The sequence below is a fragment of the Tachypleus tridentatus genome, chromosome 1, assembly GCF_004210375.1.
Source record: "Tachypleus tridentatus isolate NWPU-2018 chromosome 1, ASM421037v1, whole genome shotgun sequence".
NCBI classification, from domain to species: Eukaryota; Metazoa; Arthropoda; class Merostomata; order Xiphosura; family Limulidae; genus Tachypleus; species Tachypleus tridentatus.
This window is the reverse complement of record NC_134825.1, coordinates 7,214,148-7,238,491: the sequence shown is the minus strand read 5'-3', so window position 1 is coordinate 7,238,491 and position 24,344 is coordinate 7,214,148. Positions and strand designations below refer to the sequence as shown.

At 29.9% G+C, this 24,344-nt stretch overlaps 1 protein-coding gene across 8 annotated transcripts in view; it reads right to left on the bottom strand.

The window, feature by feature from the left end:
- Nucleotides 1–24,344, bottom strand: part of LOC143236655 (short transient receptor potential channel 6-like) — an 88,651-nt gene that overhangs the window by 33,730 nt on the left and 30,577 nt on the right. For 6 of the 8 annotated variants that reach the window (XM_076475076.1, XM_076475198.1, XM_076475607.1 and 3 more), the window contains exons 3-6: nucleotides 13,271–13,482; nucleotides 10,360–10,526; nucleotides 1,993–2,177; nucleotides 610–783 (exon numbers count right to left, since the gene is read on the bottom strand). In XM_076475076.1, the coding sequence (XP_076331191.1) occupies nucleotides 610–783; nucleotides 1,993–2,177; nucleotides 10,360–10,526; nucleotides 13,271–13,482 (738 nt within the window). The remainder of the gene's footprint in view (nucleotides 1–609; nucleotides 784–1,992; nucleotides 2,178–10,359; nucleotides 10,527–13,270; nucleotides 13,483–24,344) is intronic. The other 2 variants (XM_076475125.1, XM_076475373.1) reach the window with 1 other exon arrangement.

Here is a 24,344-nt window from a genome sequence, read left to right as displayed (position 1 = left end):
TTTTGAATCTTGACTTGTTTTAACAATTCATATTGTTGAAGATCAAGTATTTTGAATCTTGACTTGTTTCAACATGTTCACTAGTATTTTGAATCTTGACTTGTTTCAACATGTTCAGTATTGTAAAAGATCAAGTAATTTGAGCTTTGAGTTGTTTCAACATGTTCAGTATTGTTGAAGATCAAGCATCATCAAACCAGATACGAACTGAGCAAGAAATAAATCTCATACAATTAAAACTGAAATACAAACTTTGTGGCAGATACATTTAAAGTTAAAATAAATTGAAAAACAGAAGTTCAAATTATAGAAATAACACCCAACACTCCATGTGTTTCAGCTACATGTATTTCTGACATTTTTTGTCAAATTGGATATACAAGTTTCCAGATGTATATACTTGTATTATCCAACCAGTTTTATAAAATAAATCATAAAACAAATCTTCAAATGAAGAAAACACTTTTTTCAGCTGTCTATGTACACAGAGCAAAGTATACTACACAAAGTATACTACACAAAGTATACTACACAAAGTATACTATTAGTTATTCAATACATCACACTTTTTAACAGCAAGGTTTACTGAAACTGTCCAACTCCACTCACTTGTTTTTGTCTCAAGTAAATAGCATGGTTAAGGCGTGGAAATGGTTGAGGTGTTGAGTCAACACATCCTTCTCTCTGACGCAGAATGTTCATAACTTCTTTTGTATCACGACACTGATCCAACAGAGCTGCAGCAAACTGAGAACATTCAACTGAGAGTTTTTCATATTCATCCTATAGGATAAATGTAAAATCATTAATAGTTCAGTAGGCTTAGGGTCTCTTATCACACTCACCTAAGGATAATTAGTTACATATAAACATTACTTCCTGCTGAGTTTAATTTTGAAGGTTTGTGAATTGTTCAGTATATTGTCTTGAGTGTTTTAGGTATTTGAATAAACTGTCTGGTCTCTTAAAGGCTTGATTTTTTGTCTAATTCTTGAAAGTCTCTGAGAGACTAGCTACACAGTACAATGTAATAAATGTAATAGGCCTAATACTAATGTCTAATGATGAATAATTTAACTTAGCTCACACTTTTACCAGAAAAACTAAATATATAGGCAAATCCATCTGCCTGTACAAATAAAAGGAGATGTTGCTTGAATAACTTGCAACATTCTCAGAAGTAAATCTATATAAGAATAAATTGATCTGGTTAGTAAACAGGAAAATGTGAATTTTACACAGTTCTCACTAATCTAACTAAATTCTGTTTAAGTAACCTTGGAAACTTTATAAATATCATGTGAAAACTGAAAAACATCAATTTATAACTCTCCTAAAATTTGAGGCAAATTCTGCTTAAAATTTGACAAAGTATGTTATAAAACTGTGTAAAACTTTCTCTAAAAATCTGTGTAAGATCTGCTGAAAATCCATATATATGTGCTCCTTCACTCCCAAACACTGTTTTAAATATGGTATTACTTTTAAGTTAATGATACAAGAACGATAGCTAATGCTCATTAAATTGGCACAGCCAACATTCTGCTTGCAGTTACTGCCCAATTTGGTAACAAAAATAGCTTGATAATGAAAAGCACAATGTTATTCCTGTAAGATAATCAGACAGAATAAGGTACCCAATCCCCACTTGACTGAATCACTCTCCTTGAGAAAGTTAAATTAGAAACTTGCCGATAATCAAGTCACCACTAGATGGATACAAATAATCATAAAAAATATCAAAATTTGTTTACCAACAATAAATTAAATATACTAATTGTGTTCTCAGTATGAGTTATAATGTAGCAGTTTACTGTGAGGAGAACCTATAAGAAACGTTCTTATGAATAACACATTGAGGTCATAACTTCATGAGGCAAGTTCATCAATTAATCTATTTTTGCAAATATGATGGAAGATCATATGAATTATCATATAACTTTGTTTTCTTGTATAAATATAAAGTATGTATTAAGAAACAAAACAACTTACCTTGAATTCAAGAAGATTTGATCCCAGTTTTTGCAATTCATCACTAAGCTGAAAAGCTTCCAAAATAGGATCACTGTTTTTTACAATAATGTAAGTTGGACTGGCCAAGGCACGATATGCATTTATACGAGTAATAGATTCCCTTAAAGTCTCACTATATTTATAGTCAACATTCCTGACATGATCTAAAAATGATAGAATGAAGAGAAGATTTCACAAACATCAGAGAAGTCTTAAGATGTAGATTTTTATGCTTTAAATTTTTTTTTTATCAAAAGTGATAAAACTAGTATATCAAAGATAAAAGAATAAACAAAGTTTCATAAAATCATTATTTATTAAACAGCTAGCATATAAATTAGCTTTTCTTTTTTCTTTGCTTCCAAAAAGTGTGTTCTTTGAAGAATGTCTTTTTTCCAGCAATTTAAGAAACATTGTGATGTACCATGCATATCTGCAAGACAAATTACAAGTATCACTATTAGTACTGTACTAAACAGAAAAGGTACAGTTTGATCATAAACTATGAATCAACATACATTTGTAAAGCCTTTTTTTTTCTTTAAAGCTTTTATCAAGTATCTGTACTGTTTTAAGTTCACTAAATGTTTTCAAAATTCAGTGTTACTACAGCCAAACAGAGCACATTAAAATATTTATCCAGTATAATAAACTTTACAGTGGTAACATATATTTTACTTTTAGTTATGGTTTATGTATTTTCCTTTTTATTATTTAGTTCAACAATACTTTCAACTGCCTTAAATTATGACACCAATGCAAGGTTATATTTGTGATTAAGTGTGGATAAAAGTTTATTATTATTAATTATGTAAAATGAATGTTAAGTAGTTAGTTGTGTCACATTTAATCTCATGTTCTGGCAAAACAAAAATCCTTAAAATGTTAAGATAAACTACTGAGAATGAGAGAAAGACATTAAGTTAGAAATGTGGTTTGTTAAAAGATACTGCAAATACTCACATGATTTTCTTAGTTATAATTAATTATTATTTGTTTGAAAAGTATTTAATATTCTTATTGTGAATAGCAGGATAAATTAGGTTTTTCATTCTTTTCTTCCAGTTTGTTATTATCATAACTAATAAAATGTTTTGTTTGTACATTTTTGATGTTAATGTTCGTATCTGGAGATCAATTTCTTTGTTTACAAAGTCCAGGCAAATTCTAATACCTCATTAAAAGCTTATTTTTAATATATTAATAACTACTTAAAAGAAAAACCTTTTATTCTGAAATAACATTAAAAAATTGCTGCAAAATCACTTTGTGAAAAATCAAATTTTTGTATTTTACTCACCACAAGTATTAAGTACCCCATGTCTTAATTATGTCTCCTTGTTTTTAACATTTGGTCAAGTGAAGTATCAGGTAACTTAATGAGTTGCATAAGACAGATTTTCACACATCAAAAGTGATAAATACTGCATAACTTATTATATCTTGGACAGTCACAATCAGAGATTAAATGTAAAAATAATTTTGGCTGGTTTAATTTTGTAAATGATTTTTTTAAAGTAGTAAATTTATTAAATGTGAGCCAAATAACACTAGTCACTGATATTTCAAAACAGATTAGCAAAAAAATGCATAATTCAGTATTTTTTCTTTACAACATGATAAGTTACAAGGTAATTTATACATTAGTAACACTCATCCTAGTGTTGTAACAGTGCCCAGCAGAAAAGTATTATATACCTAGTATAATATCCAACAATATTATACCTAGTATAATATCCAACAATCCTTAGATTACTAAACTCAATCATCCCAAATAGACATACCTAGGAAAAATAAACCCTGACACAAACTTATCTGTATAAGATTATTTACTGTATTTAAATATCAGTATGATCCCTTTCCAGGAGGGTGAATGCAGAGATGTTCCCAGTCATATACAAATCTATGTGACAAGTATTGTAGTATGTACTTTTTATTTAGAGCTGAAAATTAATGCAAATTTATAACCTTCCTGAGCCTGGTTTCTAAAATATTAGCACAAAATTTTAGGAAAATTTACCTTAGTAAAGATATATACTATATATATCTTTACCTATTTACTTTAGTAAAGATATATACTATACTATATTGGAAAGATTATAAAAACAAAGCATGAGTTATGCCCCAGGAATATACACAAAGCTACACAATGGGCTATCTGTACTTTGAATATCAAACAGTTTTTAGTGTTATAAGCTACAGGCTTTCCACTATGCCACTGGGAGTATCAAACCCAGCTTTCAGTGTTATGAGCTACAGGCTTACCACTATTCCACTGGAAGTATCAAACCCAGCTTTTAGTGTTATGAGCTATACGCTTACCACTATGCCACTAGGGGTATCAAACCCAGTTTTTAGTGTTATAAGATACAGGTTTATCACTGTGCTGCTGGGGGAAGGATATTTTAACATACCATGTATATATGTATATTGATTGTGAGCAAAGTCACATTGAGCTAACTGTAACCATTGCAGAGAATCAAAGCCTGGAGTTTAGCATTGTTAGTCCATAAACTTAACACATTCCCACCAGTGGACTTAATACATTGCATATGTCTTTTTCTATGCTTTACATTAACAAAAAAAAACACAAAAAACTACTGTATTTATCTTTTATAAACTAAAAATCTATATTATTTAGGCTTAGTGTGAATGTTTATCTTTCTAGGAGAAAACACTATATGTAACAAAGCTTAATAAAGAACATTTTGTGATCACGAGATTTAGTTTTTCACATATCTTAAAAATATAAAGAACAGTCATTTTTCAACAGATTTAATTTTTACTTTGATAGAGGAAAATATAATGAAAACAAAAGATTTTCAACATTTCTTTACACTTCACCGATTCCCATTAAAGCTGAATGAGTGGTTCAACAACATTTTCAGCACCTGAATTGAATGTCTATTTTTGCTTTCAGTAATTAAAACAATATATATTTATTAATAAATTGTATATCTATTACAGTTTAAGCAAAAGAACTTTTGATAAAAAATGCAATATTACAAAAAAAACTATAAATTTTTCACAAACCCTAAATTATAAGCATTTCCTTTCTTCAGACAACAGCCTAAAAGTTAACATTTTTCTTACACTGAAAATGAATTTCTGATACGTACTTACCTCTTTGCACAAAAGACTATTTCAGTCTTCTTTCTGCCCATTCAGCATTGCTAAAAACTTTCACGTTTAGCACACCAGTCTATACACCCCATCAAGAGTATTGCACCATTTTGAATACATATATATCATGTGACTAATATCCACTAACAGTATTGCACCATTTTTGAATATGTATATATTATCTGACTACTATCCACCAATAATATTGCACAACCCATACTGTTGCAGCTATATCCACTAAATCCTCACTTTCGAGAATTGGCAGGCTTAGAAAGAAAAACACCAACAGTGGAGATGAAGGGTGGGAATTGTGTTAGAGGATGCAAGTTCCTATCAAAAACACATTTTCAGTGCAAGAAAAATGATAACTTCTCAAATGGTACTACACTACATCTGAAGCAGGTATGATCTTTGTCTGTGAAGTAGGAAATTAATCTGATACAGAAAGAAGAAAAAGATATGCAAGATTGCAGTTTGTTCAGAGAAGTGCAATCCATGAGTAATATATAAACCAAAATACACAACCTTAACCAGAAAGATAAGGATCCATAACTCTTCCTTTGCATTAACAGGTTGGGCATTAAAAAAACTAAACAAATATATCATAACACAAAGACAGCTGTTAGGGCATGTGGACCATATTATGTATACACAATAAGTAAACAGACTGTTGTGTGTCAAGCATCTGGAATTATGTAAAAGAACTTAGCTTCTGACCAAAACCCCAAAGGTCATTCCATGTCAAATCATCCAGATTTTGGAAAATTTTCCTGGTGACCCCCTCAGAATGCCTTAAAAAATTCACGTGCTCATCTACCCACATAATGAAACATTGCCAAAGATTAGATCAGTATCTCTAATAGTTTTTGATTTACAGCCCTGTAAAATTTAGTTGATTTGTTTTTATTTTTGGCAAATTCATTTTTGAGCAACTTTGGCTGCTTAAAGCTGCAAGAGTAATGGTGGTAGAAGGCTGAAATTTGCTACACTGACTGAATTAATCTCACAGAATTCAAAAATGGTCTCAAACCAAGTTTATCTCTCTTCGGATTTGCATAGTGAGGCTGTAAAATCACCTGAAAACCCAAAATCGTAAAAAAACATTGGTTTATAATAAGCCATAGCTCTAAGACTTAGTATGATACAAAGCTGAATTTTGTTTTCATATTCCCTATGACATATCAGTTGATAAATCAGCAATTGTTGTAATTAAAAATCTGTTAGATTTCCTGTAAAACAATTTAGCTGCGTACAACTTTTTATGATTTAGCTAAAAATAACCCTACTTCAGGCCACAGTTTGACCATGTCACCAGTTATTCAGCCTTTTCAGATGTTTACCATATATTCTTACATCTCTGAATATGATCTACAAAAAAATCAGGATGTTGTTCAACCTACTTTTTGAGTTATAATGTTTTAAAGTATCCTGTGACCATACGTTGTTTACTTGAAAAAAACAATTTTAATTCAGGTGTGTTACTGTGTGCAAATATATCCATACAAGTTTGAAAAATAGCTTTCAGAATGTTATGAATCCCACTGAAATATTCTAACCAGCCTTTACCATATATTCTTACATCTCTGAACATGATCTTCAAAACATTCAAGGTTGTGTAAAATAATAAATTATCAAATTTTAAGTGTCTCTGATATGTACCATTGAGCAAAGGACCACATTCAGGGCATTCAGTTCTTTATTGTCAATCAGGAATCAGTCCTGCAGAATTGTGTAAAGTTTGATCTACTTGAGCACTATGAAAAACACAAAACTGTGGCAGGTATTAAGTCACATCATAGCTTTATTCTACCAACACATTCTATATGAGCAGGTTATCAGATGATGATGTGTACACAGTTGTAACTGTTGGTAGTAGCAGTGAAAGTGATGCTGCAGCAGCTCAAATAGAGTCTAATGATAGCAATGACAATTATCAGCCAGGGAAATATGTGGCATGCATATACGATCGTGAATGGTATATGGGAAACATAAAAGATAGATCAGATGAACATTTCGATGTGTTGGTGTCATTTATGAAGAAATCAAGAAACGAACTGTTCTCATGGCCTGCAAGGTCACATAAAGATGAAAGCTGGATTCCTTTCCAACACATTCTTTGTCTGATAAGTGCATCTACCGTGCAAGGCAGTAGTGCTTGCCACTATGTTCTAAGTCAAAGTGATCTCAACATAATAAAACTCAAAATTCAGAAATTTATTCAAGCTGTCTGAACAAAGCAATGTTTATATGATCTTGTTAAGGCTAATTTATTGCCAAAGCAGTTTTTGAAACATTTCATTGTCACGATTATTGCAGTTTGGTGTGACTATAATCTTTCTCAGTTATCCCCTGTTGTAGCACTGCGCTTTTTGTGTCTGATTTACCTTTGTATTTATTATATTATGAATCTTAAACTCAGCCATATCTGCATACACAATATATTTGCATTGCCATGTGATCTAACTAGTTATGCCAATAAACTTGTTCAGAAATGAATTAATTCTTTCTTGTTTCTTACAGCTTCAATATTTAACATTGTGAAAGGCTGGTTAGAATATTTCAGTGGGATTCATAACATTCTGAAAGCTATTTTTCAAACTTGTATGGATATATTTGCACACAGTAACACACCTGAACTTATTTGTTTTTCAATAAAAAACGTATGGTCAGAGAATACTTTAAAAAATTATAACTCAAAAAGTAGGTTGAACACCATCCTGATTTGTTGTAGATCATATTCAGTGATGTAAGAATATATGGTAAAAATCTGAAAAGGCTGAATAACAGATGACATGGTCAAACTGTGGCCTGAAGTAGAGCTATTTTTAGCTGAATCATAAAAAATTGCACACAGCTAAATTGTTTTACAGGAGATCTAACAGACATTTAATTACAACAATTGCTGATTTATCAACTGATATGTTATAATAAATTAGAAAACAAAATTCAGCTTTGTATCATATTAAGTCTTAGAGCTATGGCTTATTACATAAACCAATGTTTTTACAATTTTGGGTTTTCAGGTGATTCTACAGCCTCACTATGCAAATCTTAAGAGAAATAAACTTGCTTTGATACTATTTTTGAATTCTGCGAGTTTAATTCAGTCAATGTAGCACATTTCAGCCTTCTACCACCATTACTCTTGCAGCTTTAAGCAGCCAAAGTTGCTCGAAAATGAATTTGCCAAAAATAAAAAAAATATTAACTAAATTTTACAGGGCTGTAAATCAGAAACTATTAGAGATATTGACCTAATCTTTGGAAATTTTTCATTATATGGGTAGATGAGCACATGTGAATTTTTTCAAGGAATTCTGTGGGGTCACCTGCAGCCCCCTGGATGATTTGATATGGAATGACCCCAAAACCACTGTAGAAGTAAGAAGTACAACGAGTTGAACCCAGGATTATGGAGTCTTGTCATTGCCTCAACTTAACCATAAGAACCAGAATTACAAATCATTCAACCATAAATGCAGGGAATAGATATTCTGCTTCCAGGATTATGAGGAGGACATGGAACATTCACTCCACAGTAGGAACAGTGTAAATATATTCTGTTACCAGTATCATGAAGTGACAACGTCCCTAAACTCAACTGTAAGAGCAGGGAAAGAACCTCCTGCAACAGGAATTAACAATAATTGGGGCCTCTACTGCATACAACTATTGCAACAGGGCAATGTCATCCCAAACTTAATATTATACACTAGAGAGAGTCCATGTAGGATAGACCTGCATCAGCCAACAGTTGTCCACCTGGGAAAAAAACATTCAAGAAAAATGGAAGGATGGAAACTAGCTATTCCTTATCATCATTGAATGTGTATTTATAAGAACGTACAGTAAATTAAATTTTTAAGCACAGTCAAGTAGAAACTTCCATGGTCCACCATCAAGTGACTAGGAACTGGTAAGAGCTCCCATGCCCCACTAGAAGTAAAAAGGAGGAAGCAACTGTTATGGCAAGGATAGGTAAAAATCCCCTTCTCTTTTACACATGAAGCCCATGGGTGGCAATCCATCATTAAGTGAAACGTACTGATATCTAGAAACACACACACACATATACACTGCAAAAACATTCCATCTCTACAGTGAGTACTTTAGTGCAATCAGCAAATAGTACAGGTTTGAGGCAAAGCATATCTGACCCAGCAACACTCCCCACAGAGAGTGGAATCCAATTATCAGTGGTAAAAATAATGGTTGATAAAAACAAAAATATAAATGAAAGGAAGTGATGAAGCTTATCCCAGGTAAAGGTAAACAGATGTGTGTAGAATCACCACAGGAGGAAGATGATCTCCACCGGTGAAAGATAAAGCCAGATCATGCAGATAATAAGTAATGAAGATATTGGTAGTAGTCTGACTGATCTCCTCCAATGGACAGCAAAGATGAGTAGTCCAAATCATGGTCACAGAACAAATTTGATGAGAAATAGCATTGTGGAAGTGGTAACTTTTCATGGATAAGTCAGAATATGCCATCCTAACAAATTGACAAACCTAAACGATAGCATCACAGGAGATAAATCATTGGAAACAGAAGTGTTCCAGGGAATGTAAAGTCAGGAACGTGAGTCCTGAAAGTGAACATAATACTGTAAGTAGTGAATCACACAAAGAAGTTAATCAGGATCTGAATGGGAGTACAGGTAGGAGATGAAAGGTAAGGAAATGGGTGTTAAAGCTAAACCACTTTCATGGGCAGCAAAGGTTTTAGGGAGGAAGGAATGGTTGTGATACAGGATGATGTACAAGAAATGGTAGACAATGCAGGTAATATAAATGACATAAATATCTGGCTGACAATATCCACAAGCAAGAAGGAGATGTAAATGAGTATTGATAAGAGATTGAAACACAGATTGAAAGGGAAGATGGGAAAGAGCAAACACTACCACATGGATTTTGTCCTTTTTTCTCAATTCTTACCTTTCTTTTTATAATGATTCTCATGTAAGTCTGCTGGTAATATGTTATTATATTTTATTTTTAGAAATAGTAAGTATACAATATGGCACTTTATAAACGATAACATTAGTGATAACACTTTCTCTCATCATACTTTCTTATTCCTCTGTTTACAACTTCAACCAAGTTTGAACTTGAATCAGTATATTTCACTGTTAAGACTTAAAACGTAAGTCATTACCTTTAAATTATGAACTAAAAATAATAATAATAATAAAAACTAATAAACGTGATACAAAACCTTTAAATAATGACATACTTGGGTCATCTATCTTGTGACCATTCTCCATGAGCAACCTTGTTATTCTGATATTACCATTAATGGCAGCAGCCATGAGAGGAGTCAAGTTGCTACTGGCTACATCTGGTGGTGAATTATCTGTTTCCTGGCTCTTAAAATCTGCAGAGCTAGAATATAAAAAAGTAAAACAATTTTAATTAATGTAAAGAAACAATACTTCCTTTTAGCTAAGACTTATGATCAAATAAAACTGGGTAATATTTTGAGATAAAATTTTTGAAAACTTATCTCTCTACAATTATTTCCTTTTTATTAAGTTCAATGCTGAATATTTTTTAACAATGCTTAGTTTGTTTGTTTGTTTTCTTATAGCAAAGCCACATTGGGCTATCTTCTAAGCCCACTGAGGGGAATTGAACCCTTGATTTTAGCATCGCAAATCCATAGACTTACTGCTGTGCTAGTGGAGGACAACAATGCTTAGAGGGAAGAAACAAGATCAGAATAGCTTTGTGTGAGAGGAGGTAATACTATATCAGAAAATATATACTAATCACATTCAAACTTGGTTGAAGTAGTTTAATATATAGATTCCTTGATGTAAAATGTTTCTTAATTCAAACTATATCCTATTGTGTTAAACTAATACTGTCTACAATACTTTTATTGTCTTCTGCTTACAAGACATGAGGTAGTAAGTCTTAAATATGATGGATATAATTGCACACAATTTGTTTTGCAGTGTTTCTCAATGTTTATGTGTTTAATTTTCTATGTTTCTTTGTAGTTTCATAAAATCTAAATGAGAACTTTATAAAAAACTAAGTAATGGCTTTCTCCATATGGAGAACTTATGAGTGATAAAAGTTGGAGCATGTAACATAATTGGAAATATGTAATAAATTGACAGAAAAGTGATAAACACGATATAAAAATTCATACTTTAATTTTACAAAAATAACTTTCAGGAACATGACAAAAAAGAGAAAACATTTATTGTGAGTACATTCTTAAACCAAAATAAACTGATATATACAGTACAGAAATGGCATTTTAGTTTTAAAATAAATTAGGTTTACAAGGAAAACTTATACATCCATTGTATGCATAATTAACTACAAACAATCATATACACAACACAAACATATATACATACATAATTAAATAATATACAAAAAGATATTATTTGATTTTAGAAAACTTTGACTTAAGAAAACTATGAAAAGGAATGAAATGTATTATACGAGTAGACTTAATCTAACATAAAGAAATAACTACAAATTATTTTAGTTTGGTGCTTATTGTTCTAAGAAAAGAGGCTCAGGAAACTTATTAAAGCAGCATGACATATAATTAATTTAAATCATGCTTGTAAAACAAATATAAGTGATATGGTTTATCAAAATTTCTGTAGCATACAAAACATTAGGATTTTCCTAAATTGAAAAAAATTCAAGAATATTTACCTCCACTGACACAGATATTTCTTGACTTTCAGGATTTCAACTTACCCCATTTAAACATTAATCTGATTTTTTTTTCTTGCTTGCTCCAATGTTTCATACACCACTTAACTGCCCTTGGCAATATACTCTCCACCTATATTAGCACTCTCTCCTGGTACTATATATAAGCACCTCATTCAGATAACTTTATCTCTTTTGATACTAATACCATTACAATCTACAACTGGCTGTTAGGAAGGGTGAGTGTCAGCAAAGGTTAGTATTATTGAAAATACATTTTTAATTATAGAAAACGTTGACTTCCACAATATTCTTACCATCTGCTGCCACTTATAGTTAGAATTACATACTGAGAAGGTTGAGGGGCCTGTGCAAACATTATCCATACAGAAAACATCTGCATATATCAAAAACATACCAAGATAAGAATGATACCTTAGTGGGGAGACCACATTACATCCAAACAGATACGCTCTTTATGCAGAACCTGTGACAAGAGTGGAATAGTATGTGAGTAATCATCAGTATAGGCTAGCACCATCCAGATAGTCAAGGTTCCACAACTTAAGGTTCAAAATGAGGATATCTTGGTATCTATATCCAACATTGGTGGCTAAGGCAATTCGACTGCAAAGTTATACATAGATCTTCTTTTGATTGGATCCCAACCTGTAGTCATAGAGTGATGCATTCCAGAACCATAATGACAACACCAAAACAAACAAATTTTCTCCGCCACTTGTAGCGGTATGAAAGGCAACACTCCAGGTTCAAAATGGCAGATGTGTGTATGCCTTACCCAACCAAAGTAACAGAATTCATCTGTAACTATGAACATTCATTTTCACTCTCCAACTGAGTGGGCAAGGAGCATTCCACTTCTCCCTGGAATTATGGATAGAATGTGGAACACTGTGCTCAACCAAGAACTCAGGGCTCAGAACTATAAAGAGATAGTGGACTTCCTTCCATGAACAATACATTGAACCAATATTGATCAAACAGAAGGGCCATTCTCATTCCAACTAGATAACTTAGTATTAAATCTGAATGAGTGTTATGGAGGCTCATTTTACTTCCATCATCACTGATGAAAAACATCAAGAGAACTGAGTAAGAGGGCCCCAACTTTGTCCTCTTCTCAAGAGCAAAGGAAATCATCTGATATATCTGGAGGAGCTCCAGAACTAAAAAAATGGAGCAGAAGGTTACTGATCCAAACTGGTCTCGTGAGAAGCCAACCTAGTTAACAACAACTTTTGCTACCTTGAAATATTAAATAATATTACAGTTTATTATGTTCTTAAAAAACATTTGAAACACTTCTTCCATAAACACTTTTGGGATGTTTACTGCAATAATTTCTCAGCACAATAGACACTGTATCATTATAAGCATACAGTTATAATCACAGAAAAGGCTGTTATTAATTAGAGAAAACTTACCTTTCTAACAATATTTTTAAAATAGGTTCTTCTTGCTCCAGAACTGCACGTAAGATGCTTGCATAATAATGATCATAATCAATTGGTTTAGATCGACATTTTGATAACTTTAAAAGTTCAGCTACCAACTCTTCATCATGTACTCCAACAGCAATTTCCAAAGCACGCTCACCTCTAAAATTACAACAGTTGATTGAGAGATTCTGATCCGTCTAAAAACAAAATTTAATAAAAGGCATTAATTTATGTTCTCTCCACTGATGTACAACAAAATAACAAAACATCCATCCAACATTTATTACACTTATATTCATTAACCCTTTTGCAACAGGCCCATTATAATATACACAATTCATCTTCAGTTTGGCACACATTAAGTATTTGCACTATAACTTTTGATACAACATGTGTATTTTATTAAAGATTACAAATTTTTTGTACTTAAAAGTCAGATTTTTTTACTTAAATATCTTTACTAAATATTTGTTTGTGTACATTCAGCTGTTCCGTTACTAGTCCGACTGCAAAGCGATTTTATGTTATGATTAAAAAAATATTCTTTGTTACAAAAATCTCAAATATTATTTGCATAATCTGTGAAATCTCCTAAATACATTTCAAACATTTGTTTTCAGTAAGTCTTTATGTTATTTTCTATACTTTAGCTATGTGAAGTGTGTCACTTGATCAACCTCATAACCATCATAAAAATTAGGAAATAAGTTATGTATCTCAAGACTGCTGGTATGGGTATTAAAACTTATTAAAATAAAGTAGAGAACAACGTTCTCAGGTCATCTTCAGGTTAAGAAAGAGAAACTTTGCAACTGATCCCAGGCACATCTTATGGCAAAAGTGTAAATGTGTATGGGATTGTAGGTGGTGTTGCAGGTGGATGCTAGGTACGAGTGTTCCTTTATATTGGTTTCATTTTGGTTTTAGTTGTTGTATAAGTAGGGCTTTCATTTTCTGTTTGTTTATATTTGTTTCCCTACTTAGTATCTGTGTGTTTTCTATGGTTATGTTGTGTTTATTTGATTTGCAGTGTTCAAAAATGTGTGAAGGTGTCTTTTTTTATGTTATTTGAATCCTGTTTCCATTTTTCTGCTTGTTTCTCCAATATAGAAGTCGTGGCAGTTGTTGCATTGGATCTTATAAATAATATTGGTATTATATTTCTCAGTGTAGTTTTACATAGTATGGACTTTAGTTTTGTAGCTGGTTTTTGAATAAATTTGCTGTTTACTGGAATATTGTGTTTTGTTATAAGTCTTTTCTAAATGTTGGTTATTTTTTACAATGTCAGGAATATATGGCATGCTGCAATGTAAGGTTTTATTGTTTGTTTGTTGTTGGTCTAGGTTATGCAAATAATCGTTTCAACGGTTCTTGAAGACAATTTGTTGATGTTGATGAACTGTTGCTTTATGTTGTTGATTTCATCATTAATTTTATCGAATGAGCACAGTTGTGTGACTGTGTTTATTTGGTTTCATAATATGTCGAGTTTTCATTTTGTTTCATGTGCTAAATCCCAGATATTGTATAGTCCTTTAGTCTTCTTTGTCTTGGCTGTGTTTTAGTGGACTAATATTTTGTAATACAAATTCAAGTTTCAGTTATTACACATTTTATAAGTATACAAGTTATTACTATCTACAAATAAATTATTAAACTTATTTTTCTTAAAATATAGAACAATGAATTAAAGCACACAATTACTCTTCTAGCTATGACCTGTTTGCTGCTGGACGTAGGTTTCTAAGCCTTTTTAAATTGTGCACGTGGAGAATATCAAACGAAACAATTTTTATAGGTTTTATATATATATACAATGGAATAACTCAAAAATCATAAATAACTATACTAATACTGTAGAATTCCATTACCATTTATTAAGCTTATTATGTAAGATGTATTTAGGTTTAAAAAATACAAAACTTTGAGCACACTTAAGACACAACCTACCTTTTTGAAATATTGATTTGAAAGAATGTGGTAATCTTTTCATTATTAAAATGGCCAAGAAACACTCTGGGGACATTCTAAGTTGTTGAATGGCTAGGATGGGGGCTAGGATGTGACAAACAGATCAGTTTGAGGAATTAGATCATCATGATACATCTGATAATAAATGTTTTAAATCTTTCTTTAGTACTCTTATATGGCTTCCTAGTAAGAATGATATATTTTCTACTGCATATTTTGTATGATACATGTCCTATCAATTGGGCCTTTTTATAACTGTAAGAGCTCTTCATACCAGATGTGTATGCAACACACATAGAATTGATGAAAATTCTAGTTGCAACTATACCAATAGTAGCAAAAACATATCCCAAAATGGTGTTGTGAACAGGAGGAATGAAGTGCATAATCTGAACATGGACTGACACGGGTATTTTAGATTAAACTGTCTGTATTATATTCCCAAGCAAAGCAAGTGGAATGTTCAGTTCTGGAAAAGAAATCAAACTATTAACCAAGCTGTGGCTCAACTAAACTAACATGGCCTATGTTAGGTTTCACCATCAACCTGTAGTGAAGCAATTCTTAGCTTGTATCCAAAAGATAGTCAGTAGCCCAGCTGGCTAAAACTTGAGTGATGGGTGTGTAGAACATGCTAGTAAGTAATAATAACTTCCAATTAGAGAAAGCTACATCTTTATTGGCTTACTAATAAAATAGAAGAGTTGTGTCAAGAGAAACCTATTCTCTTGTTTTTGAAGTGGGTCATGAACCTCAGCATCAACAGAAGGTGACTACATTAGTAAATATTAATGTACTTCCATATAAGTACATGGTAGTGAAGTTTCTACTTACTACAAATAATATTGGTAAATACTAATAAGTACATGAAACTGAAGTTTCTACTTACTACAAACAACATTAGTAAATATTAATAAGTACATGGAAGTGGAGTTTCTACTTACTACAAACAACATTAGTAAATATTAATAAGTACATGGAAGTGAAGTTCCTACCTACTACAAACAACATTAGTAAATATTAATGAGTACATGGAAGTGAAGTTCCTACTTACTAAAAACAACATTAGTAAATATCAATAAGTACATGGAAGTGAAGTTCCTACCTACTACAAACAACATTAGCAAATATTAATGAGTACATGGAAGTGAAGTTCCTACTTACTAAAAACAACATTAGTAAATATCAATAAGTACATGGAAGTGAAGTTCCTACTTACTAAATACAACATTAGTAAATATCAATAAGTACATGGAAGTGAAGTTCCAACTTACTACAAACAACATTAGTAAATATTAATAAGTACATGAAAGTGGAGTTTCTACTTACTACAAACAACATTAGTAAATATTAATAAGTACATGGAAGTGAAGTTCCTACCTACTACAAACAACATTAGTAAATATTAATGAGTACATGGAAGTGAAGTTCCTACTTACTAAAAACAACATTAGTAAATATCAATAAGTACATGGAAGTGAAGTTCCTACTTACTAAATACAACATTAGTAAATATCAATAAGTACATGGAAGTGAAGTTCCAACTTACTACAAACAACATAAGTAAATATTAATAAGTACATGGAACTGAAGTTCCTACTTACTACAAACAACATTAGTAAATATTAATAAGTACATGGAAGTGAAGTTCCAACATACTACAAACAACATTAGTAAATATTAATAAGTACATGGAAGTGAAGTTTCTACTTACTACAAACAACATTAGTAAATAATTATAAGTACATGGAAGTGAAGTTCCTACTAACTAAAAAACAACATTAGTAAATAATAATAAGTACATGGTAGTGAAATTCCTACTTACTACAAACAACATTAGTAAATAATAATAAGTACATGGTAGTGAAGTTCCTACTTACTACAAACAACATTAGTAAATAATAATAAGTACATGGTAGTGAAGTTCCTACTAACTACAAACAACATTAGTAAATAATAATAAGTACATGGTAGTGAAGTTCCTACTAACTACAAACAACATTAGTAAATAATAATAAGTACATGGAAGTGAAGTTCCTACTTACTACAAACAACATTAGTAAATAATAATAAATACATGGAAGTGAAGTTCCTACTTACTACAAACAACATTAGTAAATAATAATAAGTACATGGTAGTGAAGTTTCTACTTACTACAAACAACATTAGTAAATATTAATAAGTACATGGTAGTGAAATCCCTACTTACTACAAACAACATTAGTAAATAATAATAAGTACATGGTAGTGAAGTTCCTACTAACTACAAACAACATTAGTAAATAATAATAAGTACATGGTAGTGAAGTTCCTACTAACTACAAACAACATTAGTAAATAATAATAAGTACATGGTAGTGAAGTTCCTACTAACTACAAACAACATTAGTAAATAATAATAAGTACATGGTAGTGAAATTCCTACCAACTACAAACAACATTAGTAAATATTAATAAGTACATGGAAGTGAAGTTTCCACTTACTACAAACAACATTAGTAAATATTAATAAGTACATGGAAGTGAAGTTTCTATTTACTACAAACAACATTAGTAAATATTAATAAGTACATGGAAGTGAAGTTTCTACTTACTACAAACAACATTAGTAAATATTAATAAGTACATGGAAGTGAAGTTCCTACCTACTACAAACAACATTAGTAAATATTAATAAGTACATGGTAGTGAAGTTTCTACCTACTACAAACAACATTAGTAAATATTAATAAGTACATGGTAGTGAAGTTCCTACTTACTAAAAACAACATTAGTAAATAATAATAAATACATGAGTGTGAAGTTTCTACCTACTACAAACAACATTAGTAAATATTAATAAGTACATGGAAGTGAAATTCCTACTTACTAAAAACAACATTAGTAAATATTAATAAGTACATGGAAGTGAAGTTCCTACTTACTACAAACAACATTAGTAAATATTAATAAGTACATGGAAGTGAAGTTTCTACTTACTACAAACAACATTAGTAAATATTAATAAGTACATGGAAGTGAAGTTTCTACTTACTACAAACAACATTAGTAAATAATAATAAATACATGGAAGTGAAGGTTCTACTTACTACAAACAACATTAGTAAATATTAATAAGTACATGGAAGTGAAGTTCCTACTTACTACAAACAACATTAGTAAATATTAATAAGTACATGGAAGTGAAGTTTCTACTTACTACAAACAACATTAGTAAATATTAAGTACATGGAAGTGAAGTTTCTACTTACTACAAACAACATTAGTAAATATTAATAAGTACATGGAAGTGAAGTTTCTATTTACTACAAACAACATTAGTAAATATTAATAAGTACATGGAAGTGAAGTTCCTACCTACTACAAACAACATTAGTAAATATTAATAAGTACATGGTAGTGAAGTTTCTACCTACTACAAACAACATTAGTAAATATTAATAAGTACATGGAAGTGAAGTTTCTATTTACTACAAACAACATTAGTAAATATTAATAAGTACATGGAAGTGAAGTTTCTACTTACTACAAACAACATTAGTAAATATTAATAAGTACATGGAAGTGAAGTTCCTACCTACTACAAACAACATTAGTAAATATTAATAAGTACATGGAAGTGAAGTTCCTACTTACTACAAACAACATTAGTAAATATTAATAAGTACATGGAAGTGAAGTTTCTACTTACTACAAACAACATTAGTAAATATTAATAAGTACATGGAAGTGAAGTTTCTACTTACTACAAACAACATTAGTAAATAATAATAAATACATGGAAGTGAAGGCTCTACTTACTACAAACAACATTAGTAAATATTAATAAGTACATGGAAGTGAAGTTCCTACTTACTACAAACAACATTAGTAAATATTAATAAGTACATGGAAGTGAAGTTTCTACTTACTACAAACAACATTAGTAAATATTAAGTACATGGAAGTGAAGTTTCTACTTACTACAAACAACATTAGTAAATATTAATAAGTACATGGAAGTGAAGTTTCTATTTACTACAAACAACATTAGTAAATATTAATAAGTACATGGAAGTGAAGTTCCTACTTACTACAAACAACATTAGTAAATATTAATAAGTACATGGAAGTGAAGTTCCTACTTATTACAAACAACATTAGTAAATATTAATAAGTACATGGAAGTGAAGTTCCTACTTACTACAAACAACATTAGTAAATATTAATAAGTCATGGTAGTGAAGTTCCTACTTACTACAAACAACATTAGTAAATATTAATAAGTACATGGTAGTGAAGTTTCTACCTACTACAAACAACATTAGTAAATATTAATAAGTACATGGAAGTGAAGTTCCTACTTACTAAAAACAACATTAGTAAATATTAATAAGTACATGGAAGTGAAGTTTCTACTTACTACAAACAACATTAGTAAATAATTATAAGTACATGGAAGTGAAGTTCCTACTAACTACAAACAACATTAGTAAATAATAATAAGTACATGGTAGTGAAATTCCTACTTACTACAAACAACATTAGTAAATAATAATAAGTACATGGTAGTGAAGTTCCTACTTACTACAAACAACATTAGTAAATATCAATAAGTACATGGTAGTGAAGTTTCTACCTACTACAAACAACATTAGTAAATAATAATAAGTACATGGTAGTGAAGTTCCTACTTACTAAAAACAACATTAGTAAATAATAATAAATACATGGAAGTGAAGTTTCTACCTACTACAAACAACATTAGTAAATATTAATAAATACATGGAAGTGAAATTCCTACTTACTAAAAACAACATTAGTAAATATTAATAAGTACATGGTAGTGAAGTTCCTACTTACTAAAAACAACATTAGTAAATAATAATAAATACATGGAAGTGAAGGTTCTACTTACTACAAACAACATTAGTAAATATTAATAAGTACATGGAAGTGAAGTTCCTACTTACTACAAACAACATTAGTAAATATTAATAAGTACATGGAAGTGAAGTTTCTACTTACTACAAACAACATTAGTAAATATTAATAAGTACATGGAAGTGAAGTTTCTACTTACTACAAACAACATTAGTAAATATTAATAAGTACATGGAAGTGAAGTTTCTACTTACTACAAACAACATTAGTAAATATTAATAAGTACATGGAAGTGAAGTTTCTATTTACTACAAACAACATTAGTAAATATTAATAAGTACATGGAAGTGAAGTTCCTACTTACTACAAACAACATTAGTAAATATTAATAAGTACATGGAAGTGAAGTTCCTACTTATTACAAACAACATTAGTAAATATTAATAAGTACATGGAAGTGAAGTTCCTACTTACTACAAACAACATTAGTAAATATTAATAAGTCATGGTAGTGAAGTTCCTACTTACTACAAACAACATTAGTAAATATTAATAAGTACATGGTAGTGAAGTTTCTACCTACTACAAACAACATTAGTAAATATTAATAAGTACATGGAAGTGAAGTTCCTACTTACTAAAAACAACATTAGTAAATATTAATAAGTACATGGAAGTGAAGTTTCTACTTACTACAAACAACATTAGTAAATAATTATAAGTACATGGAAGTGAAGTTCCTACTAACTACAAACAACATTAGTAAATAATAATAAGTACATGGTAGTGAAATTCCTACTTACTAAAAACAACATTAGTAAATAATAATAAATACATGGAAGTGAAGTTTCTACCTACTACAAACAACATTAGTAAATATTAATAAGTACATGGAAGTGAAATTCCTACTTACTAAAAACAACATTAGTAAATATTAATAAGTACATGGTAGTGAAGTTCCTACTTACTAAAAACAACATTAGTAAATAATAATAAATACATGGAAGTGAAGGTTCTACTTACTACAAACAACATTAGTAAATATTAACAAGTACATGGAAGTGAAGTTTCTACTTACTACAAACAACATTAGTAAATATTAATAAGTACATGGAAGTGAAGTTTCTACTTACTACAAACAACATTAGTAAATATTAATAAGTACATGGAAGTGAAGTTTCTATTTACTACAAACAACATTAGTAAATATTAATAAGTACATGGTAGTGAAGTTTCTACCTACTACAAACAACATTAGTAAATATTAATAAGTACATGGTAGTGAAGTTCCTACTTACTAAAAACAACATTAGTAAATAATAATAAATACATGAGTGTGAAGTTTCTACCTACTACAAACAACATTAGTAAATATTAATAAGTACATGGAAGTGAAATTCCTACTTACTAAAAACAACATTAGTAAATATTAATAAGTACATGGTAGTGAAGTTCCTACTTACTAAAAACAACATTAGTAAATATTAATAAGTACATGGTAGTGAAGTTCCTACTTACTAAAAACAACATTAGTAAATAATAATAAATACATGGAAGTGAAGGTTCTACTTACTACAAACAACATTAGTAAATATTAATAAGTACATGGAAGTGAAGTTCCTACTTACTACAAACAACATTAGTAAATAATAATAAATACATGGAAGTGAAGTTTCTACCTACTACAAACAACATTAGTAAATATTAATAAGTACATGGAAGTGAAATTCCTACTTACTAAAAACAACATTAGTAAATATTAATAAGTACATGGTAGTGAAGTTCCTACTTACTAAAAACAACATTAGTAAATAATAATAAATACATGGAAGTGAAGGTTCTACTTACTACAAACAACATTAGTAAATATTAATAAGTACATGGAAGTGAAGTTCCTACTTACTACAAACAACATTAGTAAATATTAATAAGTACATGGAAGTGAAGTTTCTACTTACTACAAACAACATTAGTAAATATTAATAAGTACATGGAAGTGAAGTTTCTACTTACTACAAACAACATTAGTAAATATTAATAAGTACATGGAAGTGAAGTTTCTACTTACTACAAACAACATTAGTAAATATTAATAAGTACATGGAAGTGAAGTTTCTATTTACTACAAACAACATTAGTAAATATTAATAAGTACATGGAAGTGAAGTTCCTACTTTACTACAAACAACATTAGTAAATATTAATAAGTACATGGAAGTGAAGTTCCTACTTATTACAAACAACATTAGTAAATATTAATAAGTACATGGAAGTGAAGTTCCTACTTACTACAAACAACATTAGTAAATATTAATAAGTCATGGTAGTGAAGTTCCTACTTACTACAAACAACATTAGTAAATATTAATAAGTACATGGTAGTGAAGTTTCTACCTACTACAAACAACATTAGTAAATATTAATAAGTACATGGAAGTGAAGTTCCTACTTACTAAAAAACAACATTAGTAAATATTAATAAGTACATGGAAGTGAAGTTTCTACTTACTACAAACAACATTAGTAAATAATTATAAGTACATGGAAGTGAAGTTCCTACTAACTACAAACAACATTAGTAAATAATAATAAGTACATGGTAGTGAAATTCCTACTTACTAAAAAACAACATTAGTAAATAATAATAAATACATGGAAGTGAAGTTTCTACCTACTACAAACAACATTAGTAAATATTAATAAGTACATGGAAGTGAAATTCCTACTTACTAAAAACAACATTAGTAAATATTAATAAGTACATGGTAGTGAAGTTCCTACTTACTAAAAACAACATTAGTAAATAATAATAAATACATGGAAGTGAAGGTTCTACTTACTACAAACAACATTAGTAAATATTAACAAGTACATGGAAGTGAAGTTTCTACTTACTACAAACAACATTAGTAAATATTAATAAGTACATGGAAGTGAAGTTCTACTTACTACAAACAACATTAGTAAATATTAATAAGTACATGGAAGTGAAGTTTCTATTTACTACAAACAACATTAGTAAATATTAATAAGTACATGGTAGTGAAGTTTCTACCTACTACAAACAACATTAGTAAATATTAATAAGCACATGGTAGTGAAGTTCCTACTTACTAAAAAAACAACATTAGTAAATAATAATAAATACATGAGTGTGAAGTTTCTACCTACTACAAACAACATTAGTAAATATTAATAAGTACATGGAAGTGAAATTCCTACTTACTAAAAACAACATTAGTAAATATTAATAAGTACATGGTAGTGAAGTTCCTACTTACTAAAAACAACATTAGTAAATATTAATAAGTACATGGTAGTGAAGTTCCTACTTACTAAAACAACATTAGTAAATAATAATAAATACATGGAAGTGAAGGTTCTACTTACTACAAACAACATTAGTAAATATTAATAAGTACATGGAAGTGAAGTTCCTACTTACTACAAACAACATTAGTAAATATTAATAAGTACATGGAAGTGAAGTTTCTACTTACTACAAACAACATTAGTAAATATTAATAAGTACATGGAAGTGAAGTTTCTACTTACTACAAACAACATTAGTAAATAATAATAAATACATGGAAGTGAAGGTTCTACTTACTACAAACAACATTAGTAAATATTAATAAGTACATGGAAGTGAAGTTCCTACTTACTACAAACAACATTAGTAAATATTAATAAGTACATGGAAGTGAAGTTTCTACTTACTACAAACAACATTAGTAAATATTAATAAGTACATGGAAGTGAAGTTTCTACTTACTACAAACAACATTAGTAAATATTAATAAGTACATGGAAGTGAAGTTTCTATTTACTACAAACAACATTAGTAAATATTAATAAGTACATGGAAGTGAAGTTCCTACTTACTACAAACAACATTAGTAAATATTAATAAGTACATGGAAGTGAAGTTCCTACTTATTACAAACAACATTAGTAAATATTAATAAGTACATGGAAGTGAAGTTCCTACTTACTACAAACAACATTAGTAAATATTAATAAGTCATGGTAGTGAAGTTCCTACTTACTACAAACAACATTAGTAAATATTAATAAGTACATGGTAGTGAAGTTTCTACCTACTACAAACAACATTAGTAAATATTAATAAGTACATGGAAGTGAAGTTCCTACTTACTAAAAAACAACATTAGTAAATATTAATAAGTACATGGAAGTGAAGTTTCTACTTACTACAAA